The sequence below is a fragment of the Dendrobates tinctorius genome, unplaced genomic scaffold, assembly GCF_039654945.1.
Source record: "Dendrobates tinctorius isolate UK_male_01 unplaced genomic scaffold, ASM3965494v1 ptg000120l, whole genome shotgun sequence".
In the NCBI taxonomy this organism is placed as follows: domain Eukaryota; kingdom Metazoa; phylum Chordata; class Amphibia; order Anura; family Dendrobatidae; genus Dendrobates; species Dendrobates tinctorius.
Genome location: NW_027361788.1, coordinates 21,895,178 through 21,913,846, shown reverse-complemented (window position 1 = coordinate 21,913,846; position 18,669 = coordinate 21,895,178). Strand labels below are relative to the sequence as shown.

The following is an 18,669-nucleotide window of genomic DNA, read 5'->3' as shown; positions in this document are numbered from 1 at the left end:
ACGTGACGTTGGTGGATGGAGCGAAACATGATGTCCCAGATGTGTTCTATCGGATTCAGGTTTAGGGAACAGGTGGGCCAGTCCATAGCTTCAATGCCTTCATCTTGCAGGAACTGTTGGCACACTCCAGCCACATGAGGTCTGGCATTGTACTGTATTAGGAGGAACCCAGGGCCAACCACACCTCAGTACCTCATCTCCGTACCTAATGGCAGTCAGGCTACCTCTGGCTAGCACATAGAGGGCTGTGCGGCCCTCCAAAGAAATGCCACCCCACAGCATTACTGACCCACTGCCAAAGCAGTCATGCTGAAGGATGTTGCAGGCAGCAGATCGCTCTCCACGGCGTCTCCAGACTGTCACGTCTGTCACGTGCTCAGTGTGAACCTGCTTTCATCTGTGAAGAGCACACAGTGGTGAATTTGCCAATCCTGGTGTTCTGTGGCAAATGCCAAGCATCCTGCACCATGTTGGGCTGTAAGCACAACCCCCATCTGTGGACGTCGGGCACTCAGACCATCCTCATGGAGTCGGTTTCTAACTGTGCAGACACATGCACATTTGTGGCCTGCTGGAGGTCATTTTGCAGGGCTCTGGCAGTGCTCCTCCTGTTCCTCCTTGCACAAAGGCTGAGGTAGCAGTCCTGCTGCTGAGTTCTTGCCCTCCTACAGCCCCCTCCACGTCTCCTGGTGTACTGGCCTGTCTCCTGGAAGTGCCTCTGGACTCTACGCTGAGGGCTATGGGGTACTCGGTACCGGGCCGGTGTCAGGGGAATGTGTCACAGCAGCGGTGACCCGGTCCGTGGCCCTGGTCACCCAAGTAATGGGGGAATGTAGTTAATGGAATGGAATAGTTCGTGACGCCACCTGTGGTGCTCGGCAAGGGAGATGTTACGCCGACGCTGCAGACAGATCCGCTGGGACTGATGGTATGGTGCAGCAAAGATGTAATAGCTCCCCACAGATGAAGCTATAGTCCCAGGGCAGTGTAGATGTGGTTGGCACGGGGATGTAGCAGTGCCGGAAAGGTAGGAAGCAGACAAGACAGTGGGATGCAATTTCTGTACCTTTACTTGATAACTGCAGTCCAGGGTCCTGATTACAGATGGTAACGGAGCAGGCTAGCCTGGAAGCAACTCAGGGATCCTCTCTCAGCAGATGGACTGTGCAGTCTCCTTCCTAATGCTGGTTTGAATGAAGCACTCCAGTACTAAGTTACTCTGAAGTTCCTCCTGTCAGATGTTCCCAAGAACCGTACTTGCACGGCAGACAGCTGTAGCCTCTCTCGGGGACTCCTATCTCTGAGTCCTGGCTCTCTATCCACGTTGCTGTTGTGCCTCAAGTCTTAGATTGGAGTAGGGCATTTACAGCCTCCTACTCCTCTGGTATCTGTTGTAAGACCGTTAGTATCCGTACAACCGTGGAGACCAGGCTCCAGTTCGTGCGCTCTCAAGCTGAGGGAGCTCTCCTTCCTAGCTCAACCTCCAGATTCTCTCTACGCATCTGCACACTTCACCCTCCGCAGACAAACTAACTAACTAATTCCCCTTCCTCCTGGCCCTCAGAGAGCACTCCTCTCCTTAATCCTGGTTCAGAGTTCCCCCTGCTGGCCTGGAGTGGAACTGTGTTGCATGTATGGATTGACTGCGAGAGAGACCCATCATTGCCTCCAAGCCTGGCATTACCGTCCCCTGGAGGAAGGCAAAGCCACTGTGGCGACCATACTCCTGGGGGCGCCACACTACCATGAGTGTGAAAGCATAACCAACATTCAAAAGTGACCAAAATATCAGCCAGAAAGCATTGGTAGTGAGTTGTGGTCCCCACCTGCAGAACCACTCCTTTATTGAGGGTGTCTTGATAATTGCCAATAATTTCCATCTGTTGTCTATTCCATTTGCACAACAGCATGTGAAATTGATTGTCAATCAGTGTTGCTTCCTAAGTGGACAGTTTGATTTCACAGAAGTTTGATTTACTTGGAGTTATAGTCTGGGAATCTGTCACCTCATTTTTGGCCTATAAGCTGCGGCCACCGCCATCAGGGTCTTATCTACAGCATTCTGTAATGCTGTATATAAGCCCCCGATGTATCCTGAAAGATAAGAAAAACGAGTTGGATTATACTCACCTGGGGGTCCGGTCCGATGGGTGTCGCGGTCCTGTCCGGCGCCTCCCATCTTCTAGTGATGATGTCCTCCTTCTGCCGTGGCTCCTCAGCAGGCGTACTTTATCTGCCCTGTTGAGGGCAGAGTAAAGTACTGCAGTGCACAGGCGCAAGACCTCTCTGACCTTTCCCGGCATCTGCGCACTGCAGTACTTTACTCTGCCCTCAATAGGGCAGATAAAGTACGCCTGCGCAGGAGCCGCAGCAGAAGTAAGAAGGAGGACGTCATCGCTAGAAGATGGGAGGTACCGGACTGCGACGCCCACCGCACCCGACTGCACCCCCCGGTAAGTATAATCTAGCGTGTTTTTCTTATCTTTCAGGTTAGATCGGGGGCTCATCTACAGCATTACAGAATACTGTAGATAAGCCCCTGATAGCTGTGGCCGCAGCTCATAGGCCAAAAATGGGGTGACAGATTCCCTTTAAGTGTTCCCTTTATTTCTTTGAGCAGTGTAATTTGGGGGTGCTTTTCTGCCAAGGGGACAATACGACTGCACCGTATTGAAGGGAGGATGGATGGGGTCATGTATCAAGAGATTTTGGCCTACAACTTCCTTTCCTCAGTAAGCGCATTGAAGATGGGTTTTGGCTGGGTCTTCCAGCATGAGAATGACCCAAAACACACAGCCATGGCAACTAAGCAGTGGCTCCGTAAGAAGCATTCCAAGGTCCTGGAGTGGCCTAGGCAGTCTCCAGACCTTGACCCAATAGAAATTCTTTGGAGGCAACTGAAACTCAATGTTGCCCAGCGACAGCCCCGAAACCTGAAAGATCTGGAGAAGATCTGTATGGAGGAGTGGGCAAAATCCCTGCTGCTGACCTCTGTAATTGCAAACAAAGGTTTCTATACAAATATTAAGTTCTGTTTTTTTATTATATCAATGGATTTGCATTTTATTGCATGAAATATGTAAAAATCATACAATGTGATTTTCTGTTTTTTTTAATTTTAAGATTCTATCTCTTACAGGTGAAGTGTACCTACGATAAAAATTACAAACCTCTCCATTCTCTGTAGGTGGGAAAACTCAGAAAATTGGCAGTGTATCAAATACTTATTTTTCCCACCGTATATATGTAATGCAGGTGTCTGGATGCAACAACAGAGATCATGAAGCAGAAATGATCGAGGATTGATATATACAGCATGAACTTTAACCCCTTAATGACCAGGCCAATCTTTACAATTCTGACCACTGTCACTTTATGTGGTAATAACTCTGGAACGCTTCAATGGATCCCGGTGAATCTGAGAGAGTTTTTTGTGACATACTGTATTTGATATGACTTGCGTTATTTTGTAAAAAAAAAAAAAAATTGTCAAATGTAGCAATTTTCAAGCTTTTCATTTTTATGCCCTTAAATCAGAGTGATATGTTACAAAATAGTTAAGAAATAACATTTCCCACATGTCTACTTTATATCAGCACAACTTTTGAAACATAATTTTTTTTTTTGTTAGGGCATTAACCCCTTCCTGCCATCCGACATACTATCCCGTCCATGGGACCTGGGCCCCTATGCCCATGGACGGGATAGTACGTCTACTGCGATCAGCGGCGCCCACGTGGTGAGCGCCGCTGATCGCGGCCGGGTGTCAGCTGATTATCACAGCTGACACCCGGCACAATGTGTCAGGGGCGGTCACGGACCGCCCCCGACACGTTAACCCGTTGCACACCGCGATCAAACATGATCGCGGTGTACCGGGGGTTAAAGGGAAGCATCGGCAGGGAGGGGGCTCCCTCCGTGCTTCCCTGAGCCCCCCACGGCAGCGCAATGTGCAGCGCTGCTGCGGGAGGCTCCTTTCCTGCAGGCCCCCGAATCCAAGATGGCGACGGGGGCCTTCGGGAGCCTGCAGGAAGCTGGCTTCCTCAGTGCCTGCAAAGCGCAGGCATGAGGAAGCCTTCTGCACTGCCTGTGACAGATCGCTGATCTGTCACAGTGATCTGTGATGTGACAGATCAGCGATCTGTCACAGGACAGTGATGTCCCACCTGGGACTATTTAATAAAGTTAAAAAAAAATAAAAAAAAGTGTTAGAATAATTTTAAAAAAATCGCCAAATAAATTAGAAAAAAATATATATATATATTCCCCCAATAAATCCATTTTTTGGAAATAAAAAAAAACAAACCAATAAAAGTACACATATTAGGTATCGCTTAGGTAGCGCCGCGTCCATAACAACCCGCCCTATAAAACTGTCCCATTAGTTAACCCTTTTAGCGAACCCCTTAAAAAATAAAAATAAAAAAAGAAGCAAAAAATAATGATTTATTATCATACCGCCAAACAAAAAGTGTAATAACGCGCGATCAAAAAGACGCATATAAATATCCATAGTACCGCTGAAAACGTCATCTTGTCCCGCAAAAAACGAGCTGCCATACAGCATCATCAGCGAAAAAATAAAAAAGTTATAGCTCGCAGAATAAAGCGATGCAAAAATAATTATTTTTTATATAAAATAGTTTTCATTGCATAAAACCGACAAAACATAAAAAACGACCTAAATGAGGTATCGCTGTAACCGTACTGACCCGAAGAATAAAACCGCTTTATCAATTTTACCGCACGCGGAACGGTGTAAACGCACCCCCCCAAAAGAAATTCATGAAACGCTGGTTTTTGTTCATTCTGCGTCCCAAAAATCAGAATAAAAAGCGATCAAAAAATGTCACGTGCCCGAAAATGGTACCAATAAAAACATCAACTCGTCCCGCAAAGAATAAGACCTCACATGACTCAGTGGGTCAAAATACGGAAAAATTATAGCTCTCAATATGTGGTGATGCAAAAACTATTTTTACAATAAAAAGCGTCTTTTAGCGTGCGACAGCTGTCAAACATAAAAACCGCCATAAATAGTAAATCAAACCCCCCGTTATCACCCCCTAAGTTAGGGAAAAATAATAAAATAAAAAAAATGTATTTATTTCCATTTTTCCATTAGGGCTAGGGTTAGGGTTAAGGTAGGGTTAGGGTTAGGATTAGGGTTAGGACTGAGATTAGGGTTAGGGGTGTGTTGGGGTTCGGGTTGGAGTTAGAATTGGGGGTTTCCACTGTTTGGACACATCAGGGGCTCTCCAAATGCAACATGGCGTCTGATCTCAATTCCAGCCAATTCTGAGTTGAAAAAGTCAAATGGTGCTCCTTCCCTTCCAAGCTCTGCCATGCGCCCAAACAGTGTTTTACCCCCACATGTAGGGTATCAGCCTACTCAGGACAAATTGCAAAACAATTTTTGGGGTCCAATTTCTCCTGTTACCCTTAGGAAAATAAAAAATTGGGGGCAAAAATATCATTTTTGTGGAAAAAAATGATTTTTTTATTTTCACGTCCGAGTGTTATAAACTTCTGTGAAGCACTTGGGGGTTCAAAGTGCTCACCACACATCTAGATAAGTTCCGTGGGGGGTCTAGTGTCCAAAATGGGGTCACTTGTGGGGAGTTTCAATAGTTTAGGTACATCAGGGGCTCTCCAAACGCACATGACACCCGCAGACCATTCCATCAAAGTCTGCATTCCAAAACGTCACTGCTTCCCTTCCGAGCCCCGACGTGTGTCCATACAGTAGTTTTCTCCCACATATGGGGTGTCAGCGTACTCAGGCCAAATTGGACAACAACTTTTGGGGTCCAATTTCTCCTGTTACCCTTGGGAAAATGAAAAAAATGGGGACTAATTGATCATGTTTGTGGAAAAAATACGATTTTTTTATTTTCATGCCCGGGCATTATAAACTTCTGTGAAGCCCTTGGGGGTTCAAAGTGCTCACCTCACATCTAGATAAGTTCCTTAGGGGGTCTAGTTTTCAAAATGGGGTCATTTGTGGGGGGTTTCCACTGTTTAGGTACATTAGGGGCTCTCCAAAGGCAACATGACACCCGCAGACCATTCCATCAAAGTCTGCATTCCAAAACGTCACTACTTCCCTTCCGAGCCCCGACGTGTGCCCATACAGTAGTTTTCTCCCACATATGGGGTATCAGCATACTCAGGACAAATTGGACAACAACGTTTGGGGTCCAATTTCTCCTGGTACCCTTGGGAAAATAAAAAATGGTGACTAAAAGATCATGTTTGTGGAAAAAATACGAATTTTTTATTTTCACGCCCGGGTGTTATAAACTTCTGTGAAGCACTGGGGGGTTCAAAGTGCTCACCACACATCTAGATAAGTTCCTTGGGGGGTCTAGTTTACAAAATGGTGTCATTTGTGGGGGGGTTCCACTGTTTAGGTACATCAGGGGTTTTCCAGTCGCGACATGGTGTCCGATCTCAATTCCAGCCAAAAACGTCAAATGGCGCTGCTTCCCTTCCAAGCTCTGCCATGCGCCCAAATAGTGGTTTACCCCCACATGTGGGGTATCAGCGTACTCAGGACAAATTGCACAATAACTTTTAGGGTCCTGTTACCCTTGGAAAAATAAGAATTGAGGGTGAAAAGATCATTTTTGTGGAAAAAATATGATTTTTTAATTGTACGGCTGTATGTTATAAACTTCTGTGAAGCCCTTGGGGGTTCAAAGTTCTCACCACACATCTAGATAAGTTCCTTAGGGGGTCTAGTTTCCAAAATGGTGTCATTTGTGGGGGCTTCCCTTCCGAGCTCATAAAATGGTGTTGTAAAAATGAGAAATCGCTGGTCAACTTTTAACCCTTATAACTTCCTAACAAAAAAAAAGTTTGGTTCCAAAATTGTGCTGATGTAAAGTAAACATGTGGGAAATGTTAGTTATCAAGTTTTTTGTGTGCCGTATCTCTGTGATTTAAGGGCATAAAAATTCAAAGTTGGAAAATTGCGAAATTTTCAAAATTTTCGCCAAATTTCCATTTTTCTCACAAATAAACGCAAGTTATTTGAATGAAATTTTACCACTAACATGAAGTACAATATGTCACGAGAAAACAATGTCAGAATCACCAGGATCCATGGAAGCGTTCCAGAGTTATGACCTCATACAGGGACAGTGGTCGGAATTGTAAAAATTGGCCCGGTCATGAACGTGCAAACCACCATTGGGGGTGAAGAGGTTAAAAGTTGACCAGCGATTTCTCATTTTTCCAACAAAATTTACAAAAAACATTTTTTAGAGGCCACATACATTTGAAGTGACTTTAAGTGGTTTATATGACAGAACATACCCAAAAGTGACACCATTCTAAAAATTGCACTCAAGCAGCTCAAAACGAAATTCAAGAAGTTTATTAACCCTTAAGGTGCATCACAGGAATTAATGGGATGTGGATGAAAAAAAATGAACTTTTTAATTTTTTTCACAAAAAATTTACTTTAAGCCCCAAACTTTCTTTCCACAAGGTTAACTGGAAAAAATAGGCTACAAAATTTGTTGCGCAATTTCTCCTGAGCATGTCCATACCCCATATTTGGGGGAAAACTACTCTTTGGGCGCACAGCAGGGCTTGGAAGGGAAGGAGCGCCATTTGACTTTTTCAAAGTAAAATTTTCTTGAATAATTAGCAAATGCTATGTCTCGTTTGGAGAGCCCCTAATGTGCCTAAACAGTGTAAACTCCCCACAAGTGACCCCATTTTGGAAACCACACCCCTCAAGGATTGTATCCAGGAGTATAGTGAGCATTTTGAACCCACAGGTACAACAACGAATTTGATAAAATTAAGTTGTCATAATGAATATGTCATCAATAGTGTAGAGTGCTCACTTCTCCAGTTTCCATCGGGTGCTTGGGTATGCACCAAATATAGCGAATGCTTGAGTCCCTCGACTCACATGCTTTGCTGCTGTTTGCTGACACACAAAAAAATGTGTGGGGGTCCCCGAATCTCTGTGCATACCCAGGCACCCAATGCAAACTCAAGTAGCGAGCACTTGTGCTCAGCACTGGCCGTCATATCGTCATCATTTTTTTTTTTTTTTACTTTTGAAAAAAAAACTCAATTTTAACCCCAACACAACCCTAACTTCAACGAAAGTAAAAAAATATTTGTTTATTTTATAATTTTTATCTAACTAAGGGGGTGACAAAGAGGGTTTTGATTTTCCATTTTTTTTATTTTGATTATAGGGTCTATTACAGTGATCAAAAGGAACTAATAGGAAAAATTTCATATTATTGCTGGGTACCGGCCGGCAGATCTCGACGGGTGCACTGCGCATGCACTCGCCATTTTTTTTCCAGGAAGAGTTGTGGGCCGGGAGTCGGATCAGGAGGACCCGGGGAGGGCAGAGATACCAGGGGGCTTGTGGGGGCACCATTTCTCTCTCTTCCAACATGTATATCATGTCAGAGGAGAGAGAAATCATTGTGACAGAGGGCTCTTTTTTCACTGAATAATGCGATCACGTGATCAAGGACAGGAAAATCCGGTCCTTATCATATTCTCTGGGGTCTCAGCTACCCTCGGTAGGCCGCAAATCTCTTCCTGACATAGTCAATCAATGCTCGTTGAGCCTCCCACGCACCAACCAGCACCTTCCCAACCTGTAATCCTAGTCCCAGCCGACCCCAGTGCCGTAGGTGATGGCTGAAAGCGACAACCCTGCTCTCGCACATTCCCTCCGAATCGCAGGCATGCCTCTCCTGTCAGTCTCCGCATGGCTATTCTCGGCTTGACCATTGGTGGAAGTCTCAGGCTCGGGGCGGAGAGGACTGGGCCTCAGCTCTTCACAGTCATCGTCGGACCTTGAAGGCTTGACTAGCGTACACGGTACTTGGAGATCTCCTCCGGAGAATTCAGACTTTGCCAGGCTTGGATTGTGGCCATGCAGGTCATAGCAGTCTGTAGTTTCCTTTATGCGAGCGTTATGCCATTAAATATCTTATAGGTGCAGGTCTAATATCTGGGACTTTCATTCACGCCGGGTACAGACCACCATATTTCGGCTGTTAATCGGCATGACACCAGTAGTCCCACCCTGTCAATAGGAAGAGAAATTGCTGGTCTGTTGACAAGGAGTAGCTGAATCTGGCAGGACCAGTTACCAATGCTGGGTACAACAGGCAGGTAGTTGCCTCTGTTAGCATCTACATGCCTTTTTTCCTAAAGTCCTGGATTTCATCTTTGAATACGGTCATCTAAACCCAAGCTCAAATAGAGAAATGGGTCTGGTGCCCCCCACCCTCCATACGATTCAATGACAGTATGGCTGGGTTCACACGTAGCTTTTTTTGCGTTTTCGCGGAGATTTTAAACGCACGATTTTGCCGCGAAAACGCAAAAAAACAGCATCCCATGCAATCCTATGGGATTCCGCAATGCTGTGCTAATGTTGCGGATTTTCCCGCGGCGGAATCGCATCGCGGTAAAATACACAGCATGCTCATTAATTTTGCGGAATCGCGGTGATTCCGCCCACATCGGAATGCATTGTTCTGCTTACTTTCCACATGTGGCTGTGCCCACCATGCGAAAAGTAAGCCAAACATTTGCGGATGGTACCCACGGTCCGGAGGAGATGAGACTGTCCCTGTAAAAAATAGAATTAAAATAAAAAATATTGTTATTCTCCCCTTCCGACGGGCAGCGATCTTCTTCCCGCCTCTCTCCACTCTCCCGGCATCTTCCAGTCCCAGTAATCCTTTGCGAGAATGACCGCGATGACGTGGCGGTCTCGCGGGAATGCGACGTTTCGTGGTCATTCGTGATGACGTCACGGGAGCGCGACTTCTCGCAGTCATTCGCGCAAAGGATTACTGGGACCGGAAGATGCCGGGAGCGTGGAGAGAGGCGGGAAGGCTGCGTGGGACGCCGGAAGGTGAGAATAACAATATTTTTTATTATTTTTTACATCCTATCTTTTACTTCTGATGCCGCATAGGCAGCCTCAATAGTAAAAAGTTGGAAAACGCTAGCATTCTGCAAGCTAATTAGGCTTGCAAATCGCTAGTTTTTCCACGGGAAAATCGCGGGAATTTAAATGCGATTTTTCCCACGGAATGGATTTCCGGAATTCTCGCGGTAACTTCCGCGAGAATTCCGCTACGTGTGAACTTAGCCTTACAGAAAAGATCAAGCGGCCACCTCTCTAAGCTATATGGAGAGTTAAGAGAACAGAAGTTGGTGAACAGACGTAAATCAGTCAGGCATTACCATGCAAGTAGCCCTTTAAAGAGGTTGTTTCCACACCAGTATCAGCTTTAATACGAACAGTTGTCACCACAGTATCATAAAGAGGGGTCCTGAGTAGTGCTGAGCAAACATGCTGGGATAAGATGTTATCTGGTCATGCTGGGGCGTTATCCGCGTGTCTTCAACACGCTTGAAAAATATGTTCGAGTCCCCGCAGCTACATGTCTCGTAGCTGTAAGGCAACAAACAGGCAATCCCTGCAGCATGCTCGGATAACACCTTTTCCAAGCATGTTCGCGCATCACTATTCCTGAGTACTGGACCCCTTTTGTGATATCTCAATGCCCCAATAAAGCACAAGGGTGAGGAAAAAACCTTTAAAAAATATCCTCACCTCAGCATTGGCCCTCAGAGAAAGTTTGTAATAATTCATTGGTCTCTATTAGTTACATATTGTTTAATAAGCCCAATAATTTAGTCATAAAGATGTTGAGAAAACTGACATAAACTGATTTTTTTTTTATGGGATGCTCCACTTTAGGTATAAACATTATTCATCATTGTCTTTACGCCTGGCATAAAAATGGTTGTAATAGTGACTTTTCTTTATTTGTGTTTTTTTTTTTTTTTTTACTTGATTCATGCCTTTTTAAGATATTACTTGATTTTTAAAAAAAAAATTTCTGCACTATGGCCACATTTTTGGTAATCCAGAGGTTTCCGCCTAACTTGTTATTTGCAACGCTTCAAAATGTTACCACGTTTTTGCACAATTGTATCATTCATTGCCAGCACCAGTTTGAAGAATTTGGCTTAAAAAAAAGTCAGAAAATTCCACAAGGGAAAAAAAAAAAAGAAAAGTAGCTTTAAAAAATATTGCTTATGGTGGCTGGATATGGACTTTGTTTTTAAAGTTGATAATTTTATACTTAATTTTATGGATTCATATTTTGCTTGTAGTCAATCGTAAATCCCTTCTCTACTTTTCCAGAAACTTTAGCTGTAGTCACTGAAGTGGTCACATGAAGTTCCATCTGCTATACTGTAGACTGCCTCTTCACACTGCACTGACTTGTTTAGCTCTGTTCATCAGGAAGTCAAGGTTTATTAGAAACTGGTCTAGTAACTAGTAATATCAGTGGTGACATACATGTATTATTTTTTTCAGGATCTTCCATTACAGACCTCAGTTATGAGCGGAGAAGTGAAAACCTTTGTCTTTTTGGACCTGGAAGCTACGGGTCTAAATCGAGATCTACCAAAAATAACTGAGATCTGTCTGATTGCCATCCATGTGTCCTCTCTGGAGAACTCCGTAATTGATGAGTCTGGAGAAGTTCAACTTCCACGGGTCATGGACAAGCTTTGTCTTTGTGTGGATCCAGGGAAACCCCTCACTGAAGGAGCTTCCACCATCACTGGACTCAGCAACAAAAACCTCAATGACAGCGAGAAGCAAAAGTTCGACACAAATCTCATCAAGTCAATCAACCAGTTTGTCGATCGTCAGGCTAAACCCGTCTGCCTCGTTGCCCATAATGGATTTTTCTACGACTTTCCCCTTTTGAAGACTGAACTGCAGCAACAAAATGAAGACTTTCCCGGCACCATGTTGTGCCTGGATTCTCTCCAAGCTTTCCGAAACCTTGATGATCCCACTGCCAAATATGTCAAGGGAAGACACACCTTGTCTGAAATATATAAACGAAGTTTTGGAAAGGAACCAAATTATCCTCACTTTGCAGAGGGAGATGTGCTCACACTAATCGCGGTCTTCATTTGCCAAGCAAGGCAACTACTTGACATGTCCAGTTATAAGACCTGGGAGCAGATAAGACCGATGTACACATAAATGTTGTGGTCACACCAGAGACTTCTGGGGAAAGTTTTGGATGGGCACTCCTTCACTTTGTTTCTACCAATTAAATAACTGCTTAAAAATGTTTGCAATGTATTTAACAAGCATTAAATTGTAAGTTAATAAACTATTTAAGTTACTAATGTTTGGATGTTTTTAATATTTTTTTTATAAAAAATAAAACCTCATTTCCCATATTGTAACTTTACAGCGCATCTGCACTGTCAGTTTAGTTTTGTTTTGTTTTTTTTTTTAGAATAATCTTTTATGTGTCTGGCATTTTTCACCAGTTTTCCCTTCTGCAGCCTCTTCTTCTTATTTTCAGTTTTCTCTGAGCTAGTGGATCAAGAATAGCTGCTATGATGTTTTCCCACGCAAAGTTCACACAGACTTCTCCTGTCTCTATGTTGAAGAAAAGGATTCCAGCGTCAGGATCTTCTTAAAATCATCAAATTTATTAGGCAAGTGTAGAAATCTTAATATTGTATAGAGGTCACAACCCCATCTGGGAATTTATATAGCAAATGCGTTTCAGACAGAAAGGTCTATAATCATATGACCAGCAGTAAACCAATAATTGTACCAAGTGGTATAGATACAGTGCATGGAGAAATAAGCCTTAAAAATAAATCCAGTATTTATTGCTACCGATATCGCTACATGTGATACTTACCTCCGACCGGCTCCCCCGCTGCTCATCGCTGATCGCGCGAGAACGTCCTGGACCATTTCTAGCCGGGCGCTTCCTGCTGGGCTTCCTGTGGCGACGTGTGGACGCGGGCGGGAGGACGTCAGGATCGTCGCGTCTGACAGGTAAGTAGCGACCCCCGACCCCTGCATTGTCGCTGGTGAGATCTGCCTGTGTGGCGCTCACTAGCGACTACTTAGCGATGCACCAGCAATCCATATCGTTGTCGGGATCGCTGGTGCATCGCTAAGTGTAACGGTACCCTAAAGAAAAGAAGTCTCTTTTATACCCGAAGCAGGTTGTCCCTAGTGTCTTTCAGTCCACTCTCACAGCCTCTCCCTATCTATCTTCAAAGTCAATGAACTGGTTATAGAATACAATACACAATTAGCCTATGAGCACACAATAAACAAAGATAAGCACACTATGTACAAGTAACTATTACAGACTAAAGGTACTGTCACACTTAGCGATGTACCAGCGATCCCGACCAGCGATATGACGCTGTCAGGAGCGCTAGTACATCGCTAAGTGGTCGCTAGTGAGCTGCCACACAGGCAGATCTCACCAGCGACATCGCTGGGGACGGGGATCGCTACTTACCTGTCAGACGAGGCGATCCTGCGTCCTCCCGCCCGGCTCCACGTGTCGCTCGTCGTCACAGCAGGAAGCCCAGCAGGAAGCAGACGTCGAGAAACGGTCCAGGACTTTCTCGCGCGATCAGCGATATTCAGCGGGGGAGCGGGTTGTAGGTAAGTATCAGACACAGCGATATCGCTAGCAATATCGCTATAACGTCACAAGTTATAGCGATATTGCTAGCGATATCGCTTAGTGTGACAGGCCCTTTAAGTTACTGTCACACTTAGCGATGCTACCAGCGATCCCGACCAGCGATATGACGCGGTCAGGATCGCTGGTACATCGCTAAGTGGTCGCTGGTGAGCTGCCACACAGGCAGATCTCACCAGCGATATCGCTGGGGACGGGGGTCGCCACTTACCTGTCACACTAGGCGATCCTGACGTCCTCCCGCCTGCGTCCACGTGTCGCTCGTCTCTCCACAGGAAGCGCCGCAGGAAGCTGACGAGAAGCGGTCCAGGACGTTCTCGCGCGATCAGCGATAACCAGTGGGGGAGCCGGTCGGAGGTAAGTATCAGACACAGCGATATCGCTAGCAATATCGCTATAACGTCACAAGTTATAGCGATATTGCTAGCGATATCGCTTAGCGTGACAGTACCTTTACACAGAATGTTAATAGATAAACACTTAAATCCACAAGCCAATATACAGCTAAAAAGTCAATTCTTCTTGGTGCAAAAATATTGTTGTCTGGGAAATTAAGATACAATCTGGTTTCTTCACACCAGAGATTTCTCATTTTTCCAACAAAATTTACAAAACCATTGCTTGAGGGACCACCTCACATTTGAAGTGCGTTTATAACAGAAAATACACAAGTGACACCATTCTAAAACTGCACCCCTCAAGGTGCGCAAAACCACATTCAAGAAGTTTATTAACCCTTCAGGTGCTTCACGAGAACTAAAGAAATGTGGAAGGAAAAAAAATGAACATTTTACTTTTTTCACAAAAAAATTACTTTGGAACCAATTTTTTTTATTTTCACAAGGTTATCAGGAGAAAATGAACCACAAAATTTGTTGTGCAATTTCTTTTGAGTATGCTGATAACCCATATGTTGGGGTAAACGACTGTTTGGGCACACTTTTAGGCTTGGAAGGGAGGGAGCACCATTTGACTTTTTGAGCGCAAAATTGGCTGGAATCAATGGTGGCGCCATGTCGCTTTTGGAGACCCCCTGATGTACTTAAACAGTGGAACCCCCCAATTCTAACTCCAACCCTAACCATAAACCTAAGCACAACCCTAACCCCAACACACACCTATCCTAATCCTAACCATAACCCTAACCACAACACACCCCTAACCCTAATCCCAACTCTAACCGTAACCCAACCACAACCCTACCTTTAGCCCCAACCCTAACTTTAGCCCCAACCCTAAATTTAGCCCCAATTTAACTTTAGCCCAACCCTAACCTTACCTTTAGCCCAACTCACTTTAGCCCAACTCTAACCCTAATGGAAAAATGGAAATAAATACTTTTTTTATTGTATTACTTTTACCTAACTAAGGGGGTGATAAATGGGGGTTTGATTTACTTTTTTTTTTTTCTATTTTGATCATTGTGACAGACCTTATCACAGTGATCAAAATGAACCAATAGGAAAAATTTCTTATTGTTTCCGGATGGCAGATCTCGGCGGGCAAACTGCGCATGCGCCCACAATTTTCTCCCGGTAGAAGACGCCGGCGGCCCGAGGGACTTCACGGGGTTGCAGGGACACCAGAGATACCGGGTGGATCAGGGGGCACTATTTCTCTCTCCTCTGATGTGTGATCACATCAGAGGAGAAAGAAATTAAATGGAAAATCTGACTTTTTTTTGCGGTAACATTATACTGTTAATAACAATGATCGCAACACTGGGTTCGGTAAAAACCAACCCGAAACATGTTTTCTGGGGGACACTATACACTTATTTCTCAGCACCGTTAACAAGCAGCGCTGAGGCATAAGTAACCTTAACTGCTGCCGATAAAAGCCATATCGGCTGTCATTAAGGGGTTAAAAAATCCTTTTGTGTGTATCAATTCCCCAATCATATTTCCAAACAAGGGGCCAAAAGGATAAAGCTCATCCAAAAATAAATCATAAATACCCAAAAAAAGCAAGGAAAAATTAGACAAAAGAGCAAGTAATAAATAAATGTTAAAATTTTATTAATAAATATACAAAAAACAACAAATAAAAGTAAGACCTAAAAAGTTCTTATAATGACAAAGGGATAACGACACTTCAGTGCCACGTCCAATGAGGATGGCATACAGATCCATGACCAGGGTCAAAAAAGAATTTTTGTCTCCAAAGAAAGAAATAAAAAAAATTATACTCAACATCATAGAATAATAATAGTGCAAAATGAAATCAAAACCTTTTTCATTATATAAAAAACAGTAATCATGATATATAAAGTGAAAGTGCAGCAGCGTGGTCAAAACAGACCTATAAATAGATAGGAAGCGTATTTATAATTTAGAAAAAGGATTATTAAAGTCAAGTGCAAATCGGAGAAAGTCACATAGTTCTAAATACATATAAGACCCTTTATAAGTACAGTAAGACCATATGGTTAGCTAGGCATACATGTCATTCAAAGAACCAACCTGAGAGAGGACATGAGAAGAGGGACCCGAATGCGCGTTTCGCAATTGTGCTTCTTTGGGGGCATGGTCAGTTCCCCAATCAGCATGTTTTAATGGTTTGTTTTGGGTGACATGAATTTGCTAGTAAGGTAGAGTTAGTTGCTGAACTTTTTCTGTAGGGGATAACAGACACCTGCAGATTAATTACCGTAATGTCCAAGAAATCTATTTGAGTTTCCTGAACATTATATGTGAATTTAAGGTTCATGTTATTGTTTACATATTGTACATAATCAACAGCCATATATCTGGTGAAATCCCATATCAGGAGGAGGTGGTCTATGTAGCGACCATACCATCTGATATGGGAGAAGAAAGGGTTGGTGTCAGGGAATATGAATAATTCTTCCCATCTGGACATACAGATGTTTGCTATTGAAGGGGAGAATCCTGCCCTCATAGAAGCTCCTTGTTTCTGTAAATTAAAATCCCATTAAATGAAAAAATTATTGTGATAAAAAATCAACTACCATCAAAATGAATTCCTGAGTTTCAGGAGAATAACCACTATAAGTATGCAGGTTTCAGTGATGAAACCACCAATTCATGTGATATACATGGATACAGTCCTATAACATCATAAGATAACCATATGCAAGTTTTTGGCCATTGAGTACCTGCTAAGGAGGAAATAACATTTGTTTTTTGCCACGAACATAGCTGGGCAGATTCTTAACCAATGGTTGCAAATATAGATCCACCCAGGAGCTGAGCTTCTCTCCCAAGCCCTAATGGGTCATAATGGGGGAAAGAATTGTGTTGTGTGAATTTTTTGAAGTGAGATATATTTTACTAGGAGATATAGGGAAAGGATAAGATTAGAACATAGGTATAGGAATAAGATAAAGCAATAGATATAGGTTTAGACAGGAATAAGGAAGTGCAAAGGAGGGCACTTTGGAAGCAGGAAATAGATAAGTATAGCATAGGAATAGTTAAAGGGAATTTGTAAGGTCCCCCATGACTTCCAACCCAGCAGCATTCACTTATTTAAGAGTAAATTCCCTTCCTAACCAGTCCTGTATAATTTTTTTCTGTACAAATGAGGTTTAAAAAAAAGCATTTATATTGTCCTTGTTTGCTGTGCCAATGAGAGCTTTGACTAGTCGATGGGGCGTTAGTTTTCCCCAACTTATCAGCCCTTTTTCCATGTTAAAATTTGCACGAGTGGGGTCCTCTCCAGTCATTAAAATCTCACGCATGCAGTAAGCTAATTTCGACAGCATCACTTGATCTCTGAAGCTGGGTGTACCCTTCCCGGCTTCAGAGGCGTGCACTGTGCATGACCGGAAGCCATCTTCTAAACGTACACCTGGCTTTAGAGACGCAGTGATACTGTTGGAATGAGCAGCACGCATGCCCTAGATTTTTAGGGGTTGACAATAACGACACCTGCAAATTATCACACCCACAAGGCATGAAGACAGGGCTGACTAGTCTGGGACAACTATCACTGCATTGACTAGTAAAAACCCTCATTAGCATAGCAAACGGGGACAATATAAATGCTTCTTGTAAATCTCATTTGTACAAAAAAATGTTGTGCAGGGCTGGTTAGGCAGGGAATTTACTCATAATAAATAAGTGCATGCTGCTGGGTTGGAGGGCATGGGGGACCTGACTGGTTCCCTTAAAGTACAACCTCAGGTTGGGAGGGGAAAATGTAGTCATATGGGGAAACACTTCCTGGTTATAGTCAGATAGAGATGAAAAATTATATAGAAAGACTGACTTGGTGGAGTCTAAAGCCAAATGGCCAAAAAGAATAGGAAAGAACGATCTTTTGGGCAGCATGTGGATGACTGCCACCAACTTTAGCAGATTTCTGGGGCTTATGGCCCAAATTAGGTGCAGAATGCCTTATTTACCGTCCATAGGCGGAAGCCAGAAGGTGGAACCGTGTCGAAAAGTGGCGCCAGAACCCATGAAAGCTGCGGAGCTGGACTGAGTATCTCAGGGTCCAGGGATGTCAGACAAGAAAGGGATAAGTCAGGCTGAAAAAGATGTGACTGAAACATCGTATTGTGCTGTAGCTAAGATGGAATTTGCACTGTTCAGTAAAGTTCATTTGTTGAAAAAGGATCAACTGTCTCCTGTTCAATGTGCAGCTGATCCAGGATCCAGAGGTAGCAAACAGCAACAGCTTCTAGCCAAGCCATGAGTGTAATGGAAGTCATGCAATTCACAATGGAGATGGGACATTATCTAATTGTGGGATGCCAGGGTGTGGGAGAAGAACAGCCTCTCGTCCACGACTTCCGCCTTGCCACCTTTCACATGTAACATTCCACTGTTCATAGAGTCCCGCATTGAGTAACACAATAGCACCTCCCATGTCTGCTTGTCTGATAAGCACATCTTTATTATCTTTTAGTTCCATTAATCCTTCTCTTTCAGGTTGGGTGAGATTAGATAGAATATGTTGTGTTTTGCAGGATTTTTTTTATAAATGTAATTCCTCTTCAATCACTTCTTGGAATGAGTCCAGAATGGGAGAATGAGACTGAATGGATAATAAAAAGGGTTCTTTGTAACAAAAAATAACCAAAATCCAAAATATCATATGCACTCTCACTGGGCAATTTTCAACGTCTAAGATTGAA

The 18,669-nt window shown here is 43.7% G+C and overlaps 2 protein-coding genes across 4 annotated transcripts in view; both read left to right on the top strand.

Annotated features, from left to right (window-relative positions):
• Positions 1–12,228, top strand: part of TREX2 (three prime repair exonuclease 2) — a 28,475-nt gene extending 16,247 nt beyond the window's left edge. For both annotated transcript variants that reach the window (XM_073590902.1, XM_073590901.1), the window contains exon 2: positions 11,396–12,228. In XM_073590902.1, coding sequence (XP_073447003.1) covers positions 11,420–12,079 — 660 coding nt within the window. In that variant the 5' untranslated portion in view covers positions 11,396–11,419 and the 3' untranslated portion in view covers positions 12,080–12,228. The remainder of the gene's footprint in view (positions 1–11,395) is intronic.
• Positions 1–18,669, top strand: part of LOC141101665 (5-aminolevulinate synthase, erythroid-specific, mitochondrial-like) — a 58,923-nt gene that overhangs the window by 1,925 nt on the left and 38,329 nt on the right. The gene's annotated exons all lie outside the window — the stretch shown is intronic.